General features: G+C 40.8%; 1 protein-coding gene across 11 annotated transcripts in view; it reads left to right on the top strand.

The window, feature by feature from the left end:
• Positions 1 to 22076, top strand: part of FOXP1 (forkhead box P1) — a 1926958-nt gene that overhangs the window by 1278539 nt on the left and 626343 nt on the right. The window contains exon 1 of one of the 11 annotated variants that reach the window (XM_069643839.1): positions 19675 to 19859. The exons of 9 other annotated variants lie outside the window; for them this stretch is intronic. Coding sequence is in view for 1 of the 2 variants with exons in the window: in XM_069643830.1 (XP_069499931.1) it covers positions 19923 to 20078 (156 nt within the window). In the remaining variant the exon portion in view is untranslated. Of the gene's footprint in view, positions 1 to 19674; positions 19860 to 19885; positions 20079 to 22076 lie in introns of those variants that run through there. One more of the 11 variants, XM_069643830.1, reaches the window with a different exon arrangement.

The following is a 22076-nucleotide window of genomic DNA, read 5'->3' as shown; positions in this document are numbered from 1 at the left end:
AGAAAATAGGGACGGTCCAAGGCTTGGACAAAATTCCTGTTGATATCTTCAGCGAGGATATAGAAATATGGAAATCTTTTTTTATCACTTGTTTAATGCATTTGTTAGTAATTCTACTGTCCTGGGGTCATTGTTACAGAGATTTGCCTACTAAGTATAAACCTATATCTCTGCCAGATGCTGTGGACTAAATATATGCCAAAGTACGTAAGCTTGGAGCAGTTGTTTGGACCAGTACGCTGCAAATGTGTGTGAAAATTATGTTTAGGAAAATTGATCTGATACTGTCAGATGAGTAGCATACAACCAAAAATGCTACAAACAAGCTAGTAGGTGCAATAGAAGTTCAACCCTATGCTGGCACGCCAAAGGGAAACTAAATTATAATAAGTACTTTAAATGGAGATAAGTTGTTTTTTTTATATTGTATTTGGTTTATTCAAACCTTTACAAATCAATGATTATACAAAACTCATAAAAAACTTGTAAAAACAAACTTACAAATCAGCATAACAATTTATCACTCATTAGACCACGAGTACATTTCATAAGTTTCAATGTTAAAATCATGTATCTCATATCCTTATTTAGGATCACAATCTTCTGAGTAACCTTGATCTTCACTAGACAATCTGGAAGTCACTTAAATCCTTAATATTCTGACGATCTTTAAAACAACTAGTTCCAAACTTTCGTGTCTCTTTCAAACTCTGGCTTTACATGCGGGATCTTTGGTCACGTCACTTTGCAAATGATTGTCAAAAAGTCTATCACTTTGCACTTCAGTGCTGTATTTGTCCCATGCAGCATTTCAAACCACAATTATTCCCTAAATACATAGGATGTATCAGATACAAATTCAGAGAAGTAGACAAGTCTTTCGTTCGCCAACCTAGGGCATACTAGCAACAAGTGACCTAATGTTTCCACAGCCTCTGGTTTTTCACAAAATCTACATGAATTCTTGTACACAATGCTTAATTTTCTTACGTGGCAGATTTCATTTGTATTTAAAACATTGAACCTAAATCTCATCACGCTATTTCGGAATTTCCTAGACGGATACTTTATTAAATATGGTTCAAGATCAGGTAGCCATTTCCACATGGATACTACTTGATTCTATATCTTTGAATTCATAATCACTGCATTGTTATTCACCCAATCAAAGGCTTTCATCAATGTTTTGATCTTTGTAGGTTTCTCTATGAGACACTTCATTGAAACACCAAGATTCAATAAATTGAGATAAGTTGTTTTATTAAATTTAGAAACTAACATGGAGTACTTCTTCTAATTTGATACTCATGACTTGTTCATGAGATTGTTAGTAAGTAAGGTACATCCTAAAATCTATACATTAACTTCTGCAATAGATGTTTGGAGTTACAAACTATTAAATAACATGTGCCTATACATCAATGTCTGTAATAGATATACATACAACATTGCATAAGGGAAATAAAGCAGTTTGCCTATTCAAAGATGTATTTGATATATTTTTATGTCTTTTGCATTGAGGACTTAAGCATTATATTTGTGTGCTACTTGCCTTTAAAAATCCCAGAAGGGCAAAACTTATGGCCATGCAGTTGGCAAGCTTTCTTTAATTGCTTGTAACTGGCAGACAAATATTTAATTTATATCTATTACAGAGGTGGTTGTGAAAGCAAACATTATTTAATATTTTGTAACCCCAGATATTGTGGGATGTTTTCACCCATGCATCCGAGCCCTACAACATCACTGTGCGTTGCTGGTAGCATAAAAAGCAATGCTGCCCACTTAGAAAAAGCAATGCTGCCCACCAGAAAAAGCGCAGTGAAACCCTGACAGATAAGCCACCATCCACTTTTGACAATTCCCAGACCCATCCTTTGGTTGTACCCAGAGCTGTTCAAAAATGTGTTTCATTGGTGTCAAAAGTTGCTAAAATCATGGCCCACAAGACCACTATAAAGATCCAACTTCTGGTGGGGCATTCACATCACTCTACTGCAAGGATCCCCATCAAAACAATGTCAGCTAAAATCATATGCTGTCAAGCTAAATCCTCTTTTTGAAAGACATTAATTCAAAACAGCTGTCAAAAATGGGTGCAGTACCGGCATTTGACACTAACCGGCGCTAGCAATCTAAACTCTCACATGAGAACTGTATTTCAGGAGTTGCAAAAGGATCCTGAGCTAGCTGGGACTTCAAAGGCTTGCTGATTAATGAGAATTCTCAACCACTGCTGTTCCCAGGCCCTCACAAGAAGGCAGCCTGATTCAATTAAAAGTTCAAGAGGATGGGAAGTCTTCACACCTGCTCTTACCACCAACAGTACAGGATATCGCCTTGACATGTAAATTAGGAGGGGAGGAGAGTTTCCTGCAGCCTGGCAGAAAGGAACAATAGCCTCTTTCCACTGAATAGGATTAGCTGATTTGGGTGTTAACTGTCAACACTGCTCTGGGAGAAACAAGACATGTGATCTATGACTCACCAAGTTTCTGGGGGAGGACCCAGACACTTTTGTGAATTGAATTGAAGGCAAATATATGTTTTATAAGAAAACTGATAACTAATTGTAACCAGATAACAGAAATGTACAATTTGGAGATCCTTAATATGAAAAATGTACCTACAATTTGAGTCTAAACTCAATTCCGTACGATGTTCTGGGACCGAACCCCACAATTTATTCATGATGTAGACACTGTGTTTATGCTAGAGACATGATAACTTATATTAAGATGCCCAGAAGGGGGGGTGTACCTCTGTGTAAATTTGGGTAAAAGTCCAATATTGGACAACCAATCAAAAACAAAATAAGTTGTCATTTCTGAACCCAAGCTCTTAGGAAGATCAGAGTTGGGCAAGAATGTACCTTAATTCATCTGTGATGTGTACATGTAATTTCAACAACTTTTGTATCTGGGAATCATGTGTGGTTATGAAAAATCATTTTTCTAAGTAAAATCTGTGGACATGTCTTCACTTTACTGAATTGCCATTAGCAGTAAAAATGAACCAAATCGAACATTTTCCTTTACATATAACATCAAAATTGCCCTCTTAGTTTGTATTCAAACTTAGTTTGTGTTGCCTTTCTTTAAACCAGGAATCCATGGATACATTATCCATCAGTTTGATCCAAGTAAATGATCTTCAGATGAAACAAACTGACTATACATTAAGTAATTCTGTCTAGTCTATTAATTCTTATCAGTCACCCAACACACCTCAACTTGTGCAGGTGCTTAAATGTTCAATTTTACACAGATTTCCCCGGTTCATATACTACTCCGGCTCAATCAATACCTCACACCAATCCAATGCATACACTATTATCTTTTTAACTCTGTCTCTTATGCCTAATATACTCTGGAGCAGGTCTACCCATGGAAACAGAGTACAATCCATACTCAGCACTCAGGTAATGGATGCTTCTAATCTGCACTAACCAGCAGCCTTTCTGCTCCTCGCCTTTCCCACTATTCAGCTACCACAAGGCCCCAACCTCTATTATTATAGATCCACATGCAGCAATGCCAACATTATTGGGAGAAAGGTGCTATATAAGACCACTTTACCTTACCTAAATTTACCAACAACAAAAGCCTGTTTTCAAAATAAGGAAAGAAGTCCAAAAAAATTTGGAAAACCAGGGTTGCCATGGACTTATTTTTGCAAACTTATCTGGAAGGCCACACTTCCAGCTTGATGACTTAATTGTCGGTTCGTAATGGTGACTTCAAATAAGCAGATGTCTACACAGACCTTAACCTCTGAACTTAGTAATAAGGCTTCATTAAAGGCCTTATTGCCTGTTTAAGACTTTCATTAAAGCAGACTATTCAAATAGTTTGTTAATGAAGAAAGCAGATATTGCTATTGCTAGAAGGGGCAGGCGCACAACCAAATCAATTCAGATAGAATGACACGATGACAGCTGATCTTTGTTAAAGTGACAATGGGAAATCATTTTCGGCTTTAACTTTAGAACTGTTTGTCTGATTTGAAAAATAAAATCTGAATTCAGCAGAACATGGAGGATCACATGCAAAAATGATAAATTCATATAATCCTTGTATGCATGCAGTCATAAAGAAATAAGGGATATCTTTGGATTCAGTATATGTTTGCAAATCTGAATGCATAATTCTTATTAATGGCAAAGGTCCATACCGGAGTTATAATAAAAGTAAATATTCAAGTCCATTTCCTGAGGGTAGGGCTACCCAATAGCTAACACAGTGAGACAGAACATACATTGGGGCAGAAGAGGTAAAGAGGAGGAAGTTAGTGGTTGTGAGTAAGTGAAGGGAAACTGTCACAGGCCATGACTAATCCAAATGATGCTGCATGGGTGGAGTTTGTGGATATTTACACTTAAACACATGAAAAGAAAGAGTTTATGGAAAGCAGGAAAGAAAGCGTTTGACAGGGAAAAAAAGCAGATTGAGGCTCCAAATAGAAGTAGCTAATGGATATTCTCTTTAAGAGGGCCTTTTCCAGATAGGGCTCAATACAGATGCATTTACCAAGACAGAACCAGAGTGTAAGGAAAAGCTTATTTAGCAGTGGTGCGTGAAGCCAGATGGTGTCCCTACCTGACTTGTGCCTTTGAAAGACAAAAGGTCCATCTACGGCTTGTAATGCCTTGACTAAAGGGGGGCCTCCTCTTAACTTCCACTTCACAACAATGTTAAAGGTACAATCCACCCCCGGAGGAAGGGGAGGGGAATTCTTGATCACAGAAACTCTAACAAGCAAAATAACCATCTAGTCACTGGTGGTAAGAGACAAGATACAGTTGAAAGTTTCAATAGGTTCCCTGGAGATAACAATGGGCCTCATTAAGAGTATGGTGGTAGCCATGCCGTTTTTAGCGGAATGGCTACCCCCATACAAAAGGAGACTTACCTGGCCATTCCGACCTTGGAGGGCCCGGTAAATCCCTTTCAAGGGACCCAGACCCGGTACATCCCCATTCTCATTTGAGCCCCCATAGGGCTCAATGGGAATGGGGAGGATGCTAACAACGGCCCTTTAATGACGGGCCCGTTGTTAGCATCCTGGTCTGCTAGCGGGTCCCGCTAAGGATGCCTGGTCTGACCAGGCGTTCCAGAGCGGGACCCGCTGCAGACCTCGTAATAGGGCGGCCCGGAATGAATGGTGCCAGTCCCTTACCGACACGGTTCATTCCGCGGCCACCTAACTCCTAATGAGGCCCAATGTATATATGGTTATGGTTCCCAGGCTTTCTCCATGGAATATTGTGCCCATGGACTCAGTGACTAATACATGTATCCATTAGATATGGACCAAAAGGGGCTGCTATTCTAGCATTAGAGATGGCATTGCATGTTGGAGGAGAATGGCCACTGCTAGGGTCAGCTATAGAACTGAGAGGGTCCCTTCCCAATGTTGCTACCTATGAAACAATAAGGAAAGAAAGAAATGCACAAGCCAATAATGATAGACAGTGTCCCCATGTACCAATTACAATTTACAAATAATGATTCTTCAGGGTTGTTGATGAGAGCAGAACAGGGTACAAATAATGAGCAAAGCTTTAAAGGCGTAGACTGACTAGTCCCACAACCAGTGTCCCCAGAGCACTGAACTTCAATTGTCTCCTCCTACACAGTTATGGCTCAGCATTCTATCCTGGAATATTGCTCAGCCGAAAAATCATGTAATGGGCAATCTCTGGTGCGATTTCATTAGTAATCATAATTAAGGCTTCCAGTTTTCTGTTTCTACCGATTATTTTCACATAAATGCAGACAGAAATTAATCTGCTTTATGTCTATATTTATTTATAAAAATGGCAAAAAAATGAAAAACAGGTCTGTCTGGTCCTCGGCGATGTCACTCATACATTGCAGGCCAATCAAATTGCAGATTGGCAACATTGAGAGTGTAAAAGTTGTACGAAAATAGCATTAAAGTTTTTGAAATTGCTGACAGCATATATCTTAAGACAGCAGCAGTCACAGGAGCAACCGTTTGTTATGGAGAAAATGGAACTAACATTCCTTTCCTATATGGCTGCATGTGTGCTTTAATGAATGCATTTTTAAATTAGAATAAATGCAGAAAAATACTGCTTGTGAATTATCTTTTTATATGACGACAAATAAATGTGGATAAATACAGAAAAAAGCCCCAAAAATAAATATGGATGAATACAAATGGAAATGGCAGAAAAATAAATACCACAAAACAGGAAGCCTTAATCATAATATAGTTTGTTGCCAGGAGATGTGGGCTGTTGAACCTCTGCATATCCAGGTTACATCACCTTCTTTATTCCCACATGGAAAGGATTAAAGGGAAGGCCCAGTGGGGTCTGATTATCTGGGTTAATACCACACTTAATGCCAATCCAACTGTTATCCTTACTCAATCCTTGGACATGTAGTTGATTTTTCTAGGAATTGGGATAGGTCCAAGTATTTTATTGCTAAATATGTATTTCAGACCCGACCAGAATTTATGCATGGAATTCCTGAGACCGTGGAAAGATGAATTGGTTACCAGAATGGTAAGGGGCATACACATCATATGCAATTGACATTAACATGCAATTGGAACCCATTGTCGATTTAACAGATGTTATGACTGAGGAAGATTGTGTTTTCAGGGTATCCAAGAATGTATAGGTACTACACCTCGGAGAAACCACAAACATGCTCTTGACTGTGCAAGAATACTATTCAATCTTTCATTGTGCACCTGTAATGGCAGAACTAAGGGGGATACCCCAGCACTACCGCCTTATATATCTGCCATCATACCTTGACACATAGATTATATATTGGTGGTCGTTTATAATTGGAGTTCTGGCCATAACTTTTTTGTCTGTTATAGGACCAAGACTGATCATAGACTACTTATTATTGAATATCTACTCCCAGCATCCGCGAGAAGCGTGTCTATTGAAGTTGGTGGAACTAGAAGACTAGCTCTGAGAGGTTGCATCTGCATTTATCTATAATTCGGCCTCTAATTTATCAGACTATTCTGCCAATACTTGAAAAGTGTGTTTTTAATGATTTTCATCACTCCAGTATGGAGATGTCGATCCACTTCAAGAATGTCGTCTCACTACTTTTTCTGCTGGTAACCAAACCCTACTCTAATGTGGATAGGTTTTCTACCCAATACTCCCACTGGTTCAATAAGGACTGTCGCAAAGTAAAAGTAGATCCAGTTATGGGTTTTAAGGATACAACTAATTATGGCTGTGGAAATATTTGGATAGATGACGTCTTCTGCTAGATGCTCTCAGAGAAAATAATACTGTTGCCTATGGAATGTTTTATTGTGGGGGAACTTGGACCATATTGTTTTTGAAACGGAGGATAGGTGGTATTGCCAGTTTCAAAAATGATATGAAGCCACCCCTTCAGATATAGATACTAGCAGTATGTGTTCCCCTCCCGTTGTAACAGTTTTCACTGAGCACATGCACTTTAGCCTAGATGAGATTGAACTAGCAATCCAATCCCAGAAAATAGGGAAGGTCCAAGGCTTGGACAAAATTCCTGTTGATATCTTCAGCGAGGATATAGAAATATGGAAATCTTTTTTTATCACTTGTTTAATGCATTTGTTAGTAATTCTACTGTCCTGGGGTCATTGTTACAGAGATGTGCCTACTAAGTATAAACCTATATCTCTGCCAGATGCTGTGGACTAAATATATGCCAAAGTACGTAAGCTTGGAGCAGTTGTTTGGACCAGTACGCTGCAAATGTGTGTGAAAATTATGTTTAGGAAAATTGATCTGATACTGTCAGATGAGTAGCATACAAACAAAAATGCTACAAACAAGCTAGTAGGTGCAATAGAAGTTCAACCCTATGCTGGCACGCCAAAGGGAAACTAAATTATAATAAGTACTTTAAATGGAGATAAGCTGTTTTTTTTATATTGTATTTGGTTTATTCAAACCTTTACAAATCAATGATTATACAAAACTCATAAAAAACTTGTAAAAACAAACTTACAAATCAGCATAACAATTTATCACTCATTAGACCACGAGTACATTTCATAAGTTTCAAGGTTAAAATCATGTATCTCATATCCTTATTTAGGATCACAATCTTCTGAGTAACCTTGATCTTCACTAGACAATCTGGAAGTCACTTAAATCCTTAATATTCTGACGATCTTTAAAACAACTAGTTCCAAACTTTCGTGTCTCTTTCAAACTCTGGCTTTACATGCGGGATCTTTGGTCACGTCACTTTGCAAATGATTGTCAAAAAGTCTATCACTTTGCACTTCAGTGCTGTATTTGTCCCATGCAGCATTTCAAACCACAATTATTCCCTAAATACATAGGATGTATCAGATACAAATTCAGAGAAGTAGACAAGTCTTTCGTTCGCCAACCTAGGGCATACTAGCAACAAGTGACCTAATGTTTCCACAGCCTCTGGTTTTTCACAAAATCTACATGAATTCTTGTACACAATGCTTAATTTTCTTACGTGGCAGATTTCATTTGTATTTAAAACATTGAACCTAAATCTCATCACGCTATTTCGGAATTTCCTAGACGGATACTTTATTAAATATGGTTCAAGATCAGGTAGCCATTTCCACATGGATACTACTTGATTCTATATCTTTGAATTCATAATCACTGCATTGTTATTCACCCAATCAAAGGCTTTCATCAATGTTTTGATCTTTGTAGGTTTCTCTATGAGACACTTCATTGAAACACCAAGATTCAATAAATTGAGATAAGTTGTTTTATTAAATTTAGAAACTAACATGGAGTACTTCTTCTAATTTGATACTCATGACTTGTTCATGAGATTGTTAGTAAGTAAGGTACATCCTAAAATCTATACATTAACTTCTGCAATAGATGTTTGGAGTTACAAACTATTAAATAACATGTGCCTATACATCAATGTCTGTAATAGATATACATACAACATTGCATAAGGGAAATAAAGCAGTTTGCCTATTCAAAGATGTATTTGATATATTTTTATGTCTTTTGCATTGAGGACTTAAGCATTATATTTGTGTGCTACTTGCCTTTAAAAATCCCAGAAGGGCAAAACTTATGGCAATGCAGTTGGCAAGCTTTCTTTAATTGCTTGTAACTGGCAGACAAATATTTAATTTATATCTATTACAGAGGTGGTTGTGAAAGCAAACATTATTTAATATTTTGTAACCCCAGATATTGTGGGATGTTTTCACCCATGCATCCGAGCCCTACAACATCACTGTGCGTTGCTGGTAGCATAAAAAGCAATGCTGCCCACTTAGAAAAAGCAATGCTGCCCACCAGAAAAAGCGCAGTGAAACCCTGACAGATAAGCCACCATCCACTTTTGACAATTCCCAGACCCATCCTTTGGTTGTACCCAGAGCTGTTCAAAAATGTGTTTCATTGGTGTCAAAAGTTGCTAAAATCATGGCCCACAAGACCACTATAAAGATCCAACTTCTGGTGGGGCATTCACATCACTCTACTGCAAGGATCCCCATCAAAACAATGTCAGCTAAAATCATATGCTGTCAAGCTAAATCCTCTTTTTGAAAGACATTAATTCAAAACAGCTGTCAAAAATGGGTGCAGTACCGGCATTTGACACTAACCGGCGCTAGCAATCTAAACTCTCACATGAGAACTGTATTTCAGGAGTTGCAAAAGGATCCTGAGCTAGCTGGGACTTCGAAGGCTTGCTGATTAATGAGAATTCTCAACCACTGCTGTTCCCAGGCCCTCACAAGAAGGCAGCCTGATTCAATTAAAAGTTCAAGAGGATGGGAAGTCTTCACACCTGCTCTTACCACCAACAGTACAGGATATCGCCTTGACATGTAAATTAGGAGGGGAGGAGAGTTTCCTGCAGCCTGGCAGAAAGGAACAATAGCCTCTTTCCACTGAATAGGATTAGCTGATTTGGGTGTTAACTGTCAACACTGCTCTGGGAGAAACAAGACATGTGATCTATGACTCACCAAGTTTCTGGGGGAGGACCCAGACACTTTTGTGAATTGAATTGAAGGCAAATATATGTTTTATAAGAAAACTGATAACTAATTGTAACCAGATAACAGAAATGTACAATTTGGAGATCCTTAATATGAAAAATGTACCTACAATTTGAGTCTAAACTCAATTCCGTACGATGTTCTGGGACCGAACCCCACAATTTATTCATGATGTAGACACTGTGTTTATGCTAGAGACATGATAACTTATATTAAGATGCCCAGAAGGGGGGGTGTACCTCTGTGTAAATTTGGGTAAAAGTCCAATATTGGACAACCAATCAAAAACGAAAATAAGTTGTCATTTCTGAACCCAAGCTCTTAGGAAGATCAGAGTTGGGCAAGAATGTACCTTAATTCATCTGTGATGTGTACATGTAATTTCAACAACTTTTGTATCTGGGAATCATGTGTGGTTATGAAAAATCATTTTTCTAAGTAAATGCAAAGGGGAGGGACTTCAGCCAGCCATAAAAATAGCATCACTCTGACTCATCCTGACTCACTACTCTGTTCTCCAGTCAGAGGACAGAAAAGTCTATAGCCTATCAAATCATGAGAGGGTGGGGTATAGAAAGTCAGCCTCTCCACCCACTTTCAAAAGACATAAAAAGAGCCACTAAGACCCAGGAAGGGACATTCATTTTCCATTTCAAACTAATTTCTTGCGAAGCACTCTGCCGGACCAGACAATATCAAGAAGGACCATCCAGAACTTAGACTCCAGAACTTTAAAGCAGAGGGGCCTGAACTACAAGCTGAATCCTTTTCAGCAGGCCTCAAAATCTTTTGCAACCTGACTCTTCAACAGCCGGGCTGTGCAGTTTGATTCTGGATAGAACCCTATGCCAGAACCCAGAAAGTAGAGCTGTATCCAGTGCCGAGACCAGAACCAGAGATCGAGAACCGCAGAACAGACCCAGACCAGATCGCTGTGAGCAGAACCAGTGCCAGAGACCGTCCCGTGGCGAGAGAACCGCAGCCAACCTGACCAGATCTTGACGGCCTATTTCAAATTTATAGTGCGAGTACCCAGCCAGAACTGTGCATAGCCATCTATTAGTATAAAATAGGCTTATCCCATCCAATTCAACCTGCCTAGAACTGCATTAGAAATCGCATGTTCATTTTGTGACTTTAAACCTGTGAACGTGTCATTTGCCATTCTGAATCATTACTTTATTTCTGAAAATCTACCTCCACAAAATTGTCCGTATCATTGGACCCGCATATGCTAGGAACTTTCATCTTAAAGCTAGGATCCTCAGCTTTCCAACAAGCCCTAAACCGACTTTCTACTCCTCATAGTTGTTCCGTAATCGCGCTCGACGCATTCGGAAAAAGTGCCGCGAATTGAAAACTAGCTCAAACTTCTTCACCTGTCAAAAATACCTGTCTTTTGCTTTGCATTGCTGAAATTCGTTTTCAACCTGATAATCTCTCATGAATCATTCCTAGTGTTGACCTGAACTAATTCAAAGTAGCTGTCACCTACCCTGAATCTCCTATAGGGAATTAAAATCATTTTAGAATATTTTCACTTCTTTGCAAATCACATTTAAAGTATTTTTGCCTGTGTTTTAAAATCATCCCTGTGCTCTAAGCTTGCTGGGGGGAATTGAACATTGAATTGTGTTTTGATTGTATTCCTGAAAACTGCGTGCTCCCCTTCCATCTCTTTACATTACATAGGGGGGGAGTGAATTGCCACAAGGGGAAAAGTGATTATATTATTTCTTGTTGAAACCATATCAGTTTACCCCTGTTCTGCATTTTTCCATCATTGCATTCCCTTGAAACCATAAAGCATTTTCAGCTACCTTATCCCTTCTATACTAACTCCTAAGTAATTAAATAAGTGTGCTAGTGTAATATTATCCATTGTTGATCACTGTCATATTCATAAGTGTGCTATCAAATATTAATTTATTTATAAAAGTGTGAAATATATCTTGTTTCATTTTCCAATAAATGTGTAAATTGCAAAACAAACCTACTTCTTGGCTCATTGAGGTCAGGGGGATTCAAAGAGAGGGTGCTATATAAGGGTTTATCATCCAGATTATAGCTTGTCATAAAAATATATAAATAAGGGCTTCCCTTGGGCATCCCAGACCAGGCATTGACTTAGTTGGAGTGCTGAATTGAAGTCGCTTAACAATATCTATATGCCAAAGTACTCTTGCGTTATCTTACTAGATGGATTGCGACAATGCAGCAATATATCACTTGCAAGCAGGTGTCCAAAGTAGATTCAGCACTGTGGATCAGTGCTTTAGGCCGTAACTGATCATATTTAAAAATTTAAAACCTAGGAAAATGATGATATATGTAATATTAATTTACCTGAAAACAGCCTTTGACTGTGTTCCGAAATTTGCGCTAGGGATAGGTTAAGAAATCTGGGGGTGCTGTCAGAATTGCTCAATGCAATAATTAGCCTGTACACAAACAATGTAGCAAAGGTGCTTTGGAGTCTATCTGGAAAGACAACCAGAGTATTTCTGGTGCAGAAGGTAGTGAGACATGGTTGTTTCATTGCACTCACTCTCTTCTGCTTGTTCATTAATGCTGTTATAGAACTGTTTATAGCTGCAGAGATGCTCCGACATTGGGAAACAAATGTATTCCAATACTCCTTCAAGACAATGCCATACTAATCTCATAAACACCCAGGAGTCTTAGCAGGAAACTCAGTATATTTGACAGGTTTTGTAAAGATAATGGGGTGGAAATTAATGTAAACAAAACCAAGGCTATGGTATCTGGTAAAACGAGGAATAAGTAAAAAAGCTGTCTATTTCTTTGGAGGTTTTGCCTATAGCGCACGTTGCCAGCTACAGTTACCTGGTTGTAATGTTTGATAGCAAGAGCCTGTGGGACAAACAGCTAGAGAAATCATGTCTCATGCTGAAGTGATCTTCTAACGCCCTTTGGAGATTTGCCACAACACATGGCAATGGTGCTGTTAGTCCCTCCCTGACTGTTTACAGGACTCAGGCCTGCTCTTCGTCTTCATTTTCACATCAAGTTGTGGGGCCTTGCAAACACAATGACAATGGCTATCAATTAAAATAGGTTTTGGAATGTTTGCTGGGACGTCCTTTCAGCCTGAACACAGCACTCAAAATTGAACTTGATTTGAAGGGTGTCAGATATGATTTAAATATGAAACCAGTAATGTACTGAGTGCTGTTGAGGTCCTCCCCAATTTAATATATATATAGTGGCGCAATGGCCTACATCCTCTCCCAGGATGGGAGCTCCAGGTTTCCCTGGTGTAGACACGTTAAGGTGATTATAAAGTACTTAGACCTTTTCAATCTAGGGGTCAATCCTGCCAACATCACTAGCAGATCCATGTCCCTTTTAAAACTAGGGTATGCTGAGTGATCAGCCTCCCTTTTGTTTGAGATCTGTCAAGAATCATTGTTATTAGGAGATAATTGGTTGTGTAGAAATACAACAGAGTTTGAGGGCTACCTGGACTTGAGTAGGCAATTTTTCCCAGGTCCCTTTACATAAAGTCAGGGTTTGCACCCCATTGCGGTAATGAGACAAAAATTGGTTGTTTCAGAATCTGACTTTTGTGCTTCTTGCCTAATGGAAAAAGAGGCCTTTCTTCTTTTTTGCTTGTTCTCGTTTGGATAAAGATCTGATATCCTTTCACCTTTAAGGCTTAAACCCTGGTTGTATCAATACTCTGTTAGGACTTCTGAAGCCGCAATCTCTTTTTGTAAATCAACTTCAAAGATTCCAGTGATTTGCGCCTTCAAACACTTGTGCATATGCGCATTATTAAGGCTTTATCATATCATATCCATCGGGCTTGTATCCGTAGAAATACAGTAAAGTAGGCAACATTTTAATAAATATAAATGGTGCTTTGTAATTGTATCGTATCCATAATGTATAATATGTATACTCTGTGTATGAGGATTTGATATGTTTACTGTGCATTATGTTCTATGCAAATGACTTTGTTTTCTTTTTTTTGTACTGCTGAAAGGCTTTTGTCAAATACAGTATATTGATGATATGAAAGACAAACGGAACTTGAGTACAATAATCCCAGAACATCTAGACAATATTCCCAGAACTTAATTGAATCGCGATGGCATTTTAAAATACTTGGGGTTCCCTGTATACTAGCTAACTGAAAGGGGTATTATAGTAAAAGATGCACATGCTTTCTGATTGATAACTAAAATTGAAGCACAGGGTTGTTTCATAATGATAAGGCTTTTCTGTGGCAATTTCGGATCTCTAGGGGCCAGAGAAATCCCAAATTGAACTCTAGAATGTTATTCCATTATGATTGGTGTTTTCCATAGTCAATAAAGGACGGGTCTGCAACCTTTGGCTCTCCAGATGTTATGCGATACAACGCCCAATGGCCCAAACTAGCCTAGTCAATGTTGAGGGAACATGACATTTGCAGTCCAAAACATCTGCAGAGTGAAAGGTGGAAGATCACTGTGAATAACGTATTTGAAATCTATTCGTTAAGGAACACATTGAACTGCAGTGTTGAGCGGGCAAACCTGATTCCTACAGAATAATGGAGTTACTATTCCAGCATTCCATCAACAAACAGAAATTCCTGTTCCTGATCTTTTAACATATTTGTCACCAAGACAACCCCAAATAAACCTGTTTGTATCTATGCTTCACCAATGAACCGATAGTGCATCCCGGTTAGTGTGCATTTTAGATTTGACAGTACTAGAACAAGATAATCATATGTTGAGCAAATGGTAATTTCTGCCGTACAATATTACTTTGCACTGCAAAAATACACTTTGCACAGTTCCATGCAAAGTCAATTTTCAGCAGTGCAGTCACTTTGAACCGTGCAATAAACTCCATGAATCGGGCCCTAATGGAATTGTTTTGTTTAAAACTTTATTCAAAGAACTGTTTCCTGTCTTTATTTTGAAACAAACAACCAATGTCAAATTATATGTTTATATTGTTTAGTATTTTAGTGAAATTACCTAGTATAGTCTTTAATGTTGCTTTGTATGTATGGATATTTGTGTGAATTTGAATTAAAACAGAGACAATAGCATGCAGGTTTTATTTCTGTAGACATGGTGCCTGCATTCATGTGTAATATTGTGGGTGCCCACAGCAGCTTCAAAAGCTAGGGGACCAACTATAATCTGTTTATTTTTAGAAGTGTATATACAAAACAATATTTGACATGAAGCAGGATGCTTCTTGCCCTAGATTGTGGATGGGGTTGTTGTGGTGGTGGGTATTAGATCATGGATATTTTTCCATAAACAGATCAGTAGTGCAAGTTCTGCCTTTTGACAACTTCTTGATGTGGGTTTCTGGGGAAGCAGGAAGTGGAGAGGAGTAAGTTCGTCAGAGGAGAGGGTATTAGGTAGAATTTTCATCTTGTGTGTAATTCTCCCCACGTGTGAGTCACCCAGCTTTTCTTGCTGGACTCCTGGATTTTTACCAGTCCTCCTGAGTGAGTGGGAACCTTTTTTTTCCCACACTCACTCCTTCTTTTACTCTACCTTTGGGAAACTTTTTCAATCCTTTTTGTTGTGTCTTTTTGGAGCCATGCCTTCCTCCAACTTTTAAGGCATATGCAATGTATTATTGCAGCACACAGCACTTTTTGTGCAGTGTTGCTGGGAGCACCTTGAGTGGAGTTCTGAGGGGACACATTGTATCCCTTTTCTCACTTCTCCTGTAATTTTCTAGTTACAGTGACAATTTTATCTGAGTGGCTGGTGGCGGAGGATGATTTTCTACCAATTTTGTGAAACTTACTTTGCAGGCTGTATTCGCAGCTGTGGTAAGGGACACATAGGACAACATCAACCAAAAATGGTACCTGTCTTCTTTTTTCACCAACTAACGATGGCTTGTCCTTTCTTGAGCCGTCTTCTGCCGACCTCGTGGTGGAAGTCCTGCTCACTCTTTTGTCTTTGACAGAATCCCATGGGGAAACCCACCCAGAGGTGCCCGTTTGTCTGGGAGGACAGGAAGCTGGGAGGACACCGAAACTCCTCAGGTATTTGTCCTCTACTGTGTCTGCTTGGATTCAGTTCTGACTGGGTGCCTGAGTGTACCCTTGGGACAGCCACCACTCACAGTTTGAATGTAGCATGCATGATGATTGGCTGGGTTCCTGTATATAAGGTGAGGGTCTTGATGCAGAAGGCAGAGTGAACCACTGGAAGATCCATTCCAAAGAAGAAGAACAAAGACGGATGCTCGCAGCCAGCTCCAGCGACCACCAAAGTCAACTGAGTGTCAGCCGCAGCTCCAGCCCTTTCTTCTCTGTGACAGGGAAGATCCAGACCCAATGACTTCCTCCCTTGGACTTGTGGGCCTCACCTTCCGTGCCTGCAATCTCTGAATACCCTGTGTTCTCTGGCAATGCTGCAGTGCATCATCTCGTCGAGCGCAGTTCCAGCTGCAAACTTGTGGGCATCTTTCTGAGCCTACAGAGACTCCATCCCGATCATAGAAGGCCCCTCAGCCAAGTCGTGGGCCGAGAGAAGGAAGAACCGCTGCTGCTACAAAGCCTGTGTGAAGCTTCCACAACCAAGTGCCATGAGGGTCATCTGCTAGGCATCCTTGTGACCGACTCTGACTGCCTGCTCCTGCCAAAAGTTCACTCTTCAGCCACGAAGGTCAGAAACCCAACCCACAGCTGCTTCCGCCTGATCTTGAGGACCCAACGGTGACACCGCTGTTCTTCACCTAAGAAGGTACTGTATCAGTCCTGGGTACTTACGTAGATAGTTGCGTTATTGTTCCCTCCTCCTAAGCTTTCTGAGTCACGTTGAGGTGGATGACCCAATTCTGTTCTCCCGTGCCTAAGGACATCCGTCTGAGAGGCAGAAATCCCTTCAGGCAGCCTAACTAGCCCCATTGGACCCTTTGAATACAATTCCATTACTTACCTGCTATGAAAAAACATTGTCTGTGAATTTGACAACTTTGACAACATCGTCCTTCCTTTGTTCTGCTTCCCACAGGTCACTTGTCTCCCTGTGTCCCCATCTGACCTTTGAGACACTCATTCCCCAGATACGGTTGGACTTATAACGTTCAGGCATACACAAAGTTATTAACCTTCCAATATTGCTATATAAGTAAATGTTGGTTGATGAATGATTTGCTAACCTGAAGTTACTTACCTGTTTCTCATCTATTGAATTGAGTATTGCTACAACAAATGTCCTACTGTATATATGTGTGAAACGTTCCTTACTTACTGATGTTAACATTGTCCTACTGTATACTCTTTCTGAATACTTACAAAGAATGTTCTACGGGCTTGTCTATTTTGAAGTTGGTGGTGGACGTCAGGTAGAACCTATAGTATTGCATAACATGTCTAGGTTAGGATGTTATTATACCTGTCTTAATTTTTAGTTGCATTTGGCACCTGTTTTATTATGCTGGTCAGATTATTGCTATTGCTCATTTTCCAATGAATTGGTCTGTTTGTTTTCATGGTATTCTTTGTCTGTTTTTTTATCTTGCACTCAGAGGCCTTTCGCTGTGTGGTGAGTCATAAAAATTGAAATAAATCATTAAAAAAATATAATAAATAACCATTTCTTTTATATAACTACTGTGTAAGTGTTTCCTTGACTATAAGTGTGATCAATGGTCTTTGTACTGACTTGCAGCTCTTCTCCCTCCTAGACTAAGCCTGGCTGCTCGACCATAGCTACCAAACCTTTTGGGTAGTTCAGGCCAAACCTAAGAGTTGGAGCCCTGTGCTAAGAGTGAGTCTTCTAAAGCTCAACAACAGATGGACTTAAGTAAAACTCCCTAACAGAGGGAAAGGAGGGCTGTGGGGTGGGGGGAGGTTCAATCTGATGTGTTGGTGGGATCAGGGTTGAAGTAACTATTTCCTGTGTGCTGGAATGATTTGAGATACTGGCAGAGTGGGCGTATTGGAAGATGTGGGGAGTGTGTGTAGTAGTATTGTTGCAGAGTTATGCAGCGCGTTTGTTGCAGAGTTATGCAGCGCGAGCTCTTAATGTAGTGCAAGGTGGGAAGAAAAAAAGGTAAGCAGGTTAATACAAATGAAAGCCCAGTCATCACAGAATGTGAGCATGTATTTTACTAATGAGGCCCTTCGAACGTGGCGCCATCATGACAGCATCCTGTCCTTTAAATGTAGCGTCCTTCTATGGTGTGAATGATGTGACATGTGAACGGAGCTGATGTCACCTCAAAGCCAAACCTTCCTGTTTGTTTCCCTTCCAGTCTCGTCAGCTGCTCCTGTGATCTGCTTTTTGAACAGTTTTTGTGGCTGATCAGTTCCACCTAATGTGTCTCTTGATTCCTGCTATTTTAATACTCAGGCAACATGCTGTTCTCTTCAGTCCTCTGCACTTTAGATGTCCCTGCCTGTCATACGCTGGTGGTTCATCTTAGGCGTCTGGGTTTGCTTTAAGGCGTGCGCGTCTATCAAGCTGCTGTTGCTTTGAATGCAAGATCAAAAGGAGATGAATTCCAGTAAAATGTCCTTGTATGAAGAAAAGAGTGGGGTCTATGTAAACATCCTCCTGACAGCTCCCAAAGTGTTATTTTAGCAAAGCTTTACCTCCCCCAATGACCGACGGGTCCGGGCTCAATGCAAAACCCAACCAGCCCTTTCCGCGCCAGCAGCGCGTTGCCACAACAGCCGTGCTTTCGGCGAAGGAATGTTGCCACACTGTTTTTTCACTGAACATGGTTGGCTGACGGTTCATCTCTGTTTACAGGCTGCCTTGCAGAGCCAGTCAGCCATGGCTTACTGTGCTTTGCAGCCAGTATCTGTGTCATGTCACCCACGGCGGCAAAAGACAGCAGTCATGATTAATAGTGCGAGGCGGTTTCAGTCACTCTTTGCACGTTATACAGGTAGATGTGTCTGCAGGAAAGGGGAATGCAAAGCAAAAGGTAGTGTATGCAGCCTCCTCTGATCACATTCAGGTTCTCAACAACTTAAAATGAATACAGATAAAATGAGGGCTATATAAAAAATAGAACTATAAAGCGAAAATAATACCATGAATTCGGTTCAAAGGCATGTGAAAAACCTGTTTTCGGATTTTCCGTGAATATTAACCCATGTGTAATAATAATTCAACCAAGCGACTGCACTGTCCGGGTACATAGAAATACAACCTTATGTCCCCGTCGTCCGATTAAACATACGAACGATAACATTCCTTGCTTTGCCAATGATGCCACTCTTAATATGTTTCACTGGGAAATCAAACACCGTACATGGCTATGCTCTCAGTAAAACAATGAGGGCGCCCGCAGTGAAATGCTCACAGAAGGGCGGCCACGTTGTGCCAATACACGGCTCACAGTGCGAGCAGGTACGGCGCGTTTCTGCACATGTGCGGTGGAGGCGGCTGCGTGAGCGCGGGGGATTACAGAGCGGCGTGCACTTCGAGTTGGCTCCGAATGGTCTTTCGGCTTTGTGAATGGAGGCTGACTCAAGGAATTCTTGTGGTCGCTTTGTCATTTCGTAGCACCAGACAGCGCTACTGTAGAGGCAGGTCTCCCGTTGTTGCCTACAAAGGGCAACGTTCCAGTGTGTGTTCGCTTCTGTGTGTGCCTCAGCCGCAGAGCACTTCCTGTTTATGCAAAGGTCACTTTACCACCCTTCAAGCCCTGCTAGAAGCAGCACGAGCGCACTCTCTGCAAGGAGACGGCAAACTAAAGCGGGGCACTCACGGGGCGCGTTTCTGCGCGTTCCTCAGCTGCCCAGCAGGACGCTCACTTCCCCACCCCTTAACTGGGGTGCTTGCCTTCGAGGCGGAAGGCTTCCTTGCTGAGGGAGTCACAAGGTAGAGAGCGCGGTCCGCTGTGTTTACTTTTTTCAGGCGCCTGTACGTTCAGTGTGACGCAGCATGCTAAACCTCCCTTTCAGTCTCCGGTGTCGTCATTACAATGGTACACTTCAAGCTGCCTGGGCGTGCGTGCGTGCGTTTACCACGACGGCCAGGAGGAGTCCGAGAATCGGTGCTTGGCAGTGCCGTTGGTTGGTGCGTTTTCCCAGAGCATGTGTGAGTGTGCAGAATGTGCAAAAAGCTTCCTTTTTTTTACTGCGACCTCACCGACGAGACATATATGTGAGCCTTAAACTCATTCAGTACATTTAAATACCTTTTTTTTTCATTTTTAACGTCTGTTTTTTTTTTGTTTATTGCAAACCATGCCCTTTAGTCAATCGCCATAATGGCCTGGTGTGTGGAATACGATAAAAGAGAATTTCACCTTCTTTTATGAGAGCCTTTGTTTATTATATGGATTCATCTAAACGTGACTCTTACCTATATTAGTTGGATCAAGAAACGATGCCCCTACGTTCCTTTCTGTACTATCCGGAGTGATTCTAAACGGGCTTTTAGTCATACAATGAAACTGCACTGCTGAAATTGGCAACTTTAAAACAAAGTTTATAGAAAAAGTGCGATATTCAGAACAAGTGCAGTAGGATTACCACAGGACAAGGATCCTAAGAAATGGCTTGTAATGACCGCTGTGATAATCTGACATACTTTAAATGTATAAGCTATAAAGCTCTAATTTTCTACTGTGGGCAGAATGGGCTCTCCAAACGGCCGGAAGCAGTGCAGCACGTCAAGACAGCTGCACGAAAAAAGCCAGTGATCTCTTTAATGTCACGAAGTAGCTTTGCTGGAAAGGGAGGGGGGAATGTTTGCAACTGCCCGTAGAACAATTTGTTTAACAGTAGGAGTAATTGCAGAGAGAAAATGGAAAGAGTGACTGGAGTTCTCTACACAGATGTTGGTGTAGGTGTGGGGCAGACAATTCTCTGTGGGAACAGTGGGCTGCTTTTCTTAGTGTCTAAGCTTTTCTGATGACCATCACATTTCCCAGCTCGCTGGTTTTGTTGTTTCTGGATGGCATGTCTGATTATTTATCAGAAGGGGAAGGGAGTTAGCCCAAGCAAATAAACATGTGACCCAGCTCTGTTTTGTTTTCCACCCAGTAAGCAAGCCGTGCCCTTTCGCAGATATGCAGAAAATAACAAGCGCATTGTTTCATGGGAGGAATGGTCAGGGCGAGATTTAGCTTCTAGAACACCTCTTCATGTTTATCTTTCAGACTCTAATTTCACGCTCAGCCTGCACATTCTCTCTCACACTGCGTGAAGGCGAAGCCACAATCAGGCCTGTTGGATGAATGAATGCCAGTTTTGGTGGTTATGCTACCACCGATGGATAGTGCGGAATCCTTCTGGTCTTAGACTATACCCATAATGGCCAAATTGCTGCAGACGGGAAAAACGTGCTTCTAGTTCATTCCTGATTTACCATTAGTGCTAAGGTTACTAGCAGTGGTGGAATAATACCACCCCAAGCCGCATCACAGGCAAGTACAACTTCTAAAAATGGTGGCACTTCTACTGCCAAAAATGAGATAAGCTCTGAACTGAGTTCAAATAAAGTCTAGCAACTAATAGTTGTCTCGTGTCCTGTGTTGTCACACGCGCCTTCACCCTTATCAGCGGCTGTCTTGAGGACTGGGGCAAGACCGAGGCAACCGCTGTTGGCTGTATAGCTCATGCATTTAAGTGGATTCATTCTATGCAAGAGGGAAAGAACTAGAGAGATTGTGTGTGTATATGCACGCAAGAGAGAGACAAAGACAGCGTATGTGAGCATGTGTATTTGGGAGCATGTGTGTATGCGTGCATGCGTTTTGTGGGAGGGGTGGTTGGGATGCAGAACTAGGGTAAAGACCCACACTCGGATAGAATTGGGGGTAAACACAGGTACATAGGGGTAGAACAGCAGGAAAGAAGAGCCACTTTGGGGCAGAAATAGGGCCAGTTAGAGCCAAATGGGAAAGAACTGGGGCAGTGAATGCCACATGAGCCAGAACTGTTGGCGGTCATAGCCACATGGGTGTGGAGTGAGAGAACAGAATGCATGATGTTTAGATATGATTTAATTTTTTCTTCCTTGCCTTCACAGGCAAATATGGAACCCATCAATATGTTGCTGTTGTTTTGAACCTGTCCTGCCTTTTGAAGG

This window comes from Ambystoma mexicanum, chromosome 2p (genome assembly GCF_040938575.1).
Source record: "Ambystoma mexicanum isolate Mex_15411 chromosome 2p, UKY_AmexF1_1, whole genome shotgun sequence".
Lineage (NCBI taxonomy): Eukaryota > Metazoa > Chordata > Amphibia > Caudata > Ambystomatidae > Ambystoma > Ambystoma mexicanum.
The sequence above is the reverse complement of the archived record's forward strand: the minus strand, read 5'-3'. Positions and strand labels throughout refer to the sequence as shown.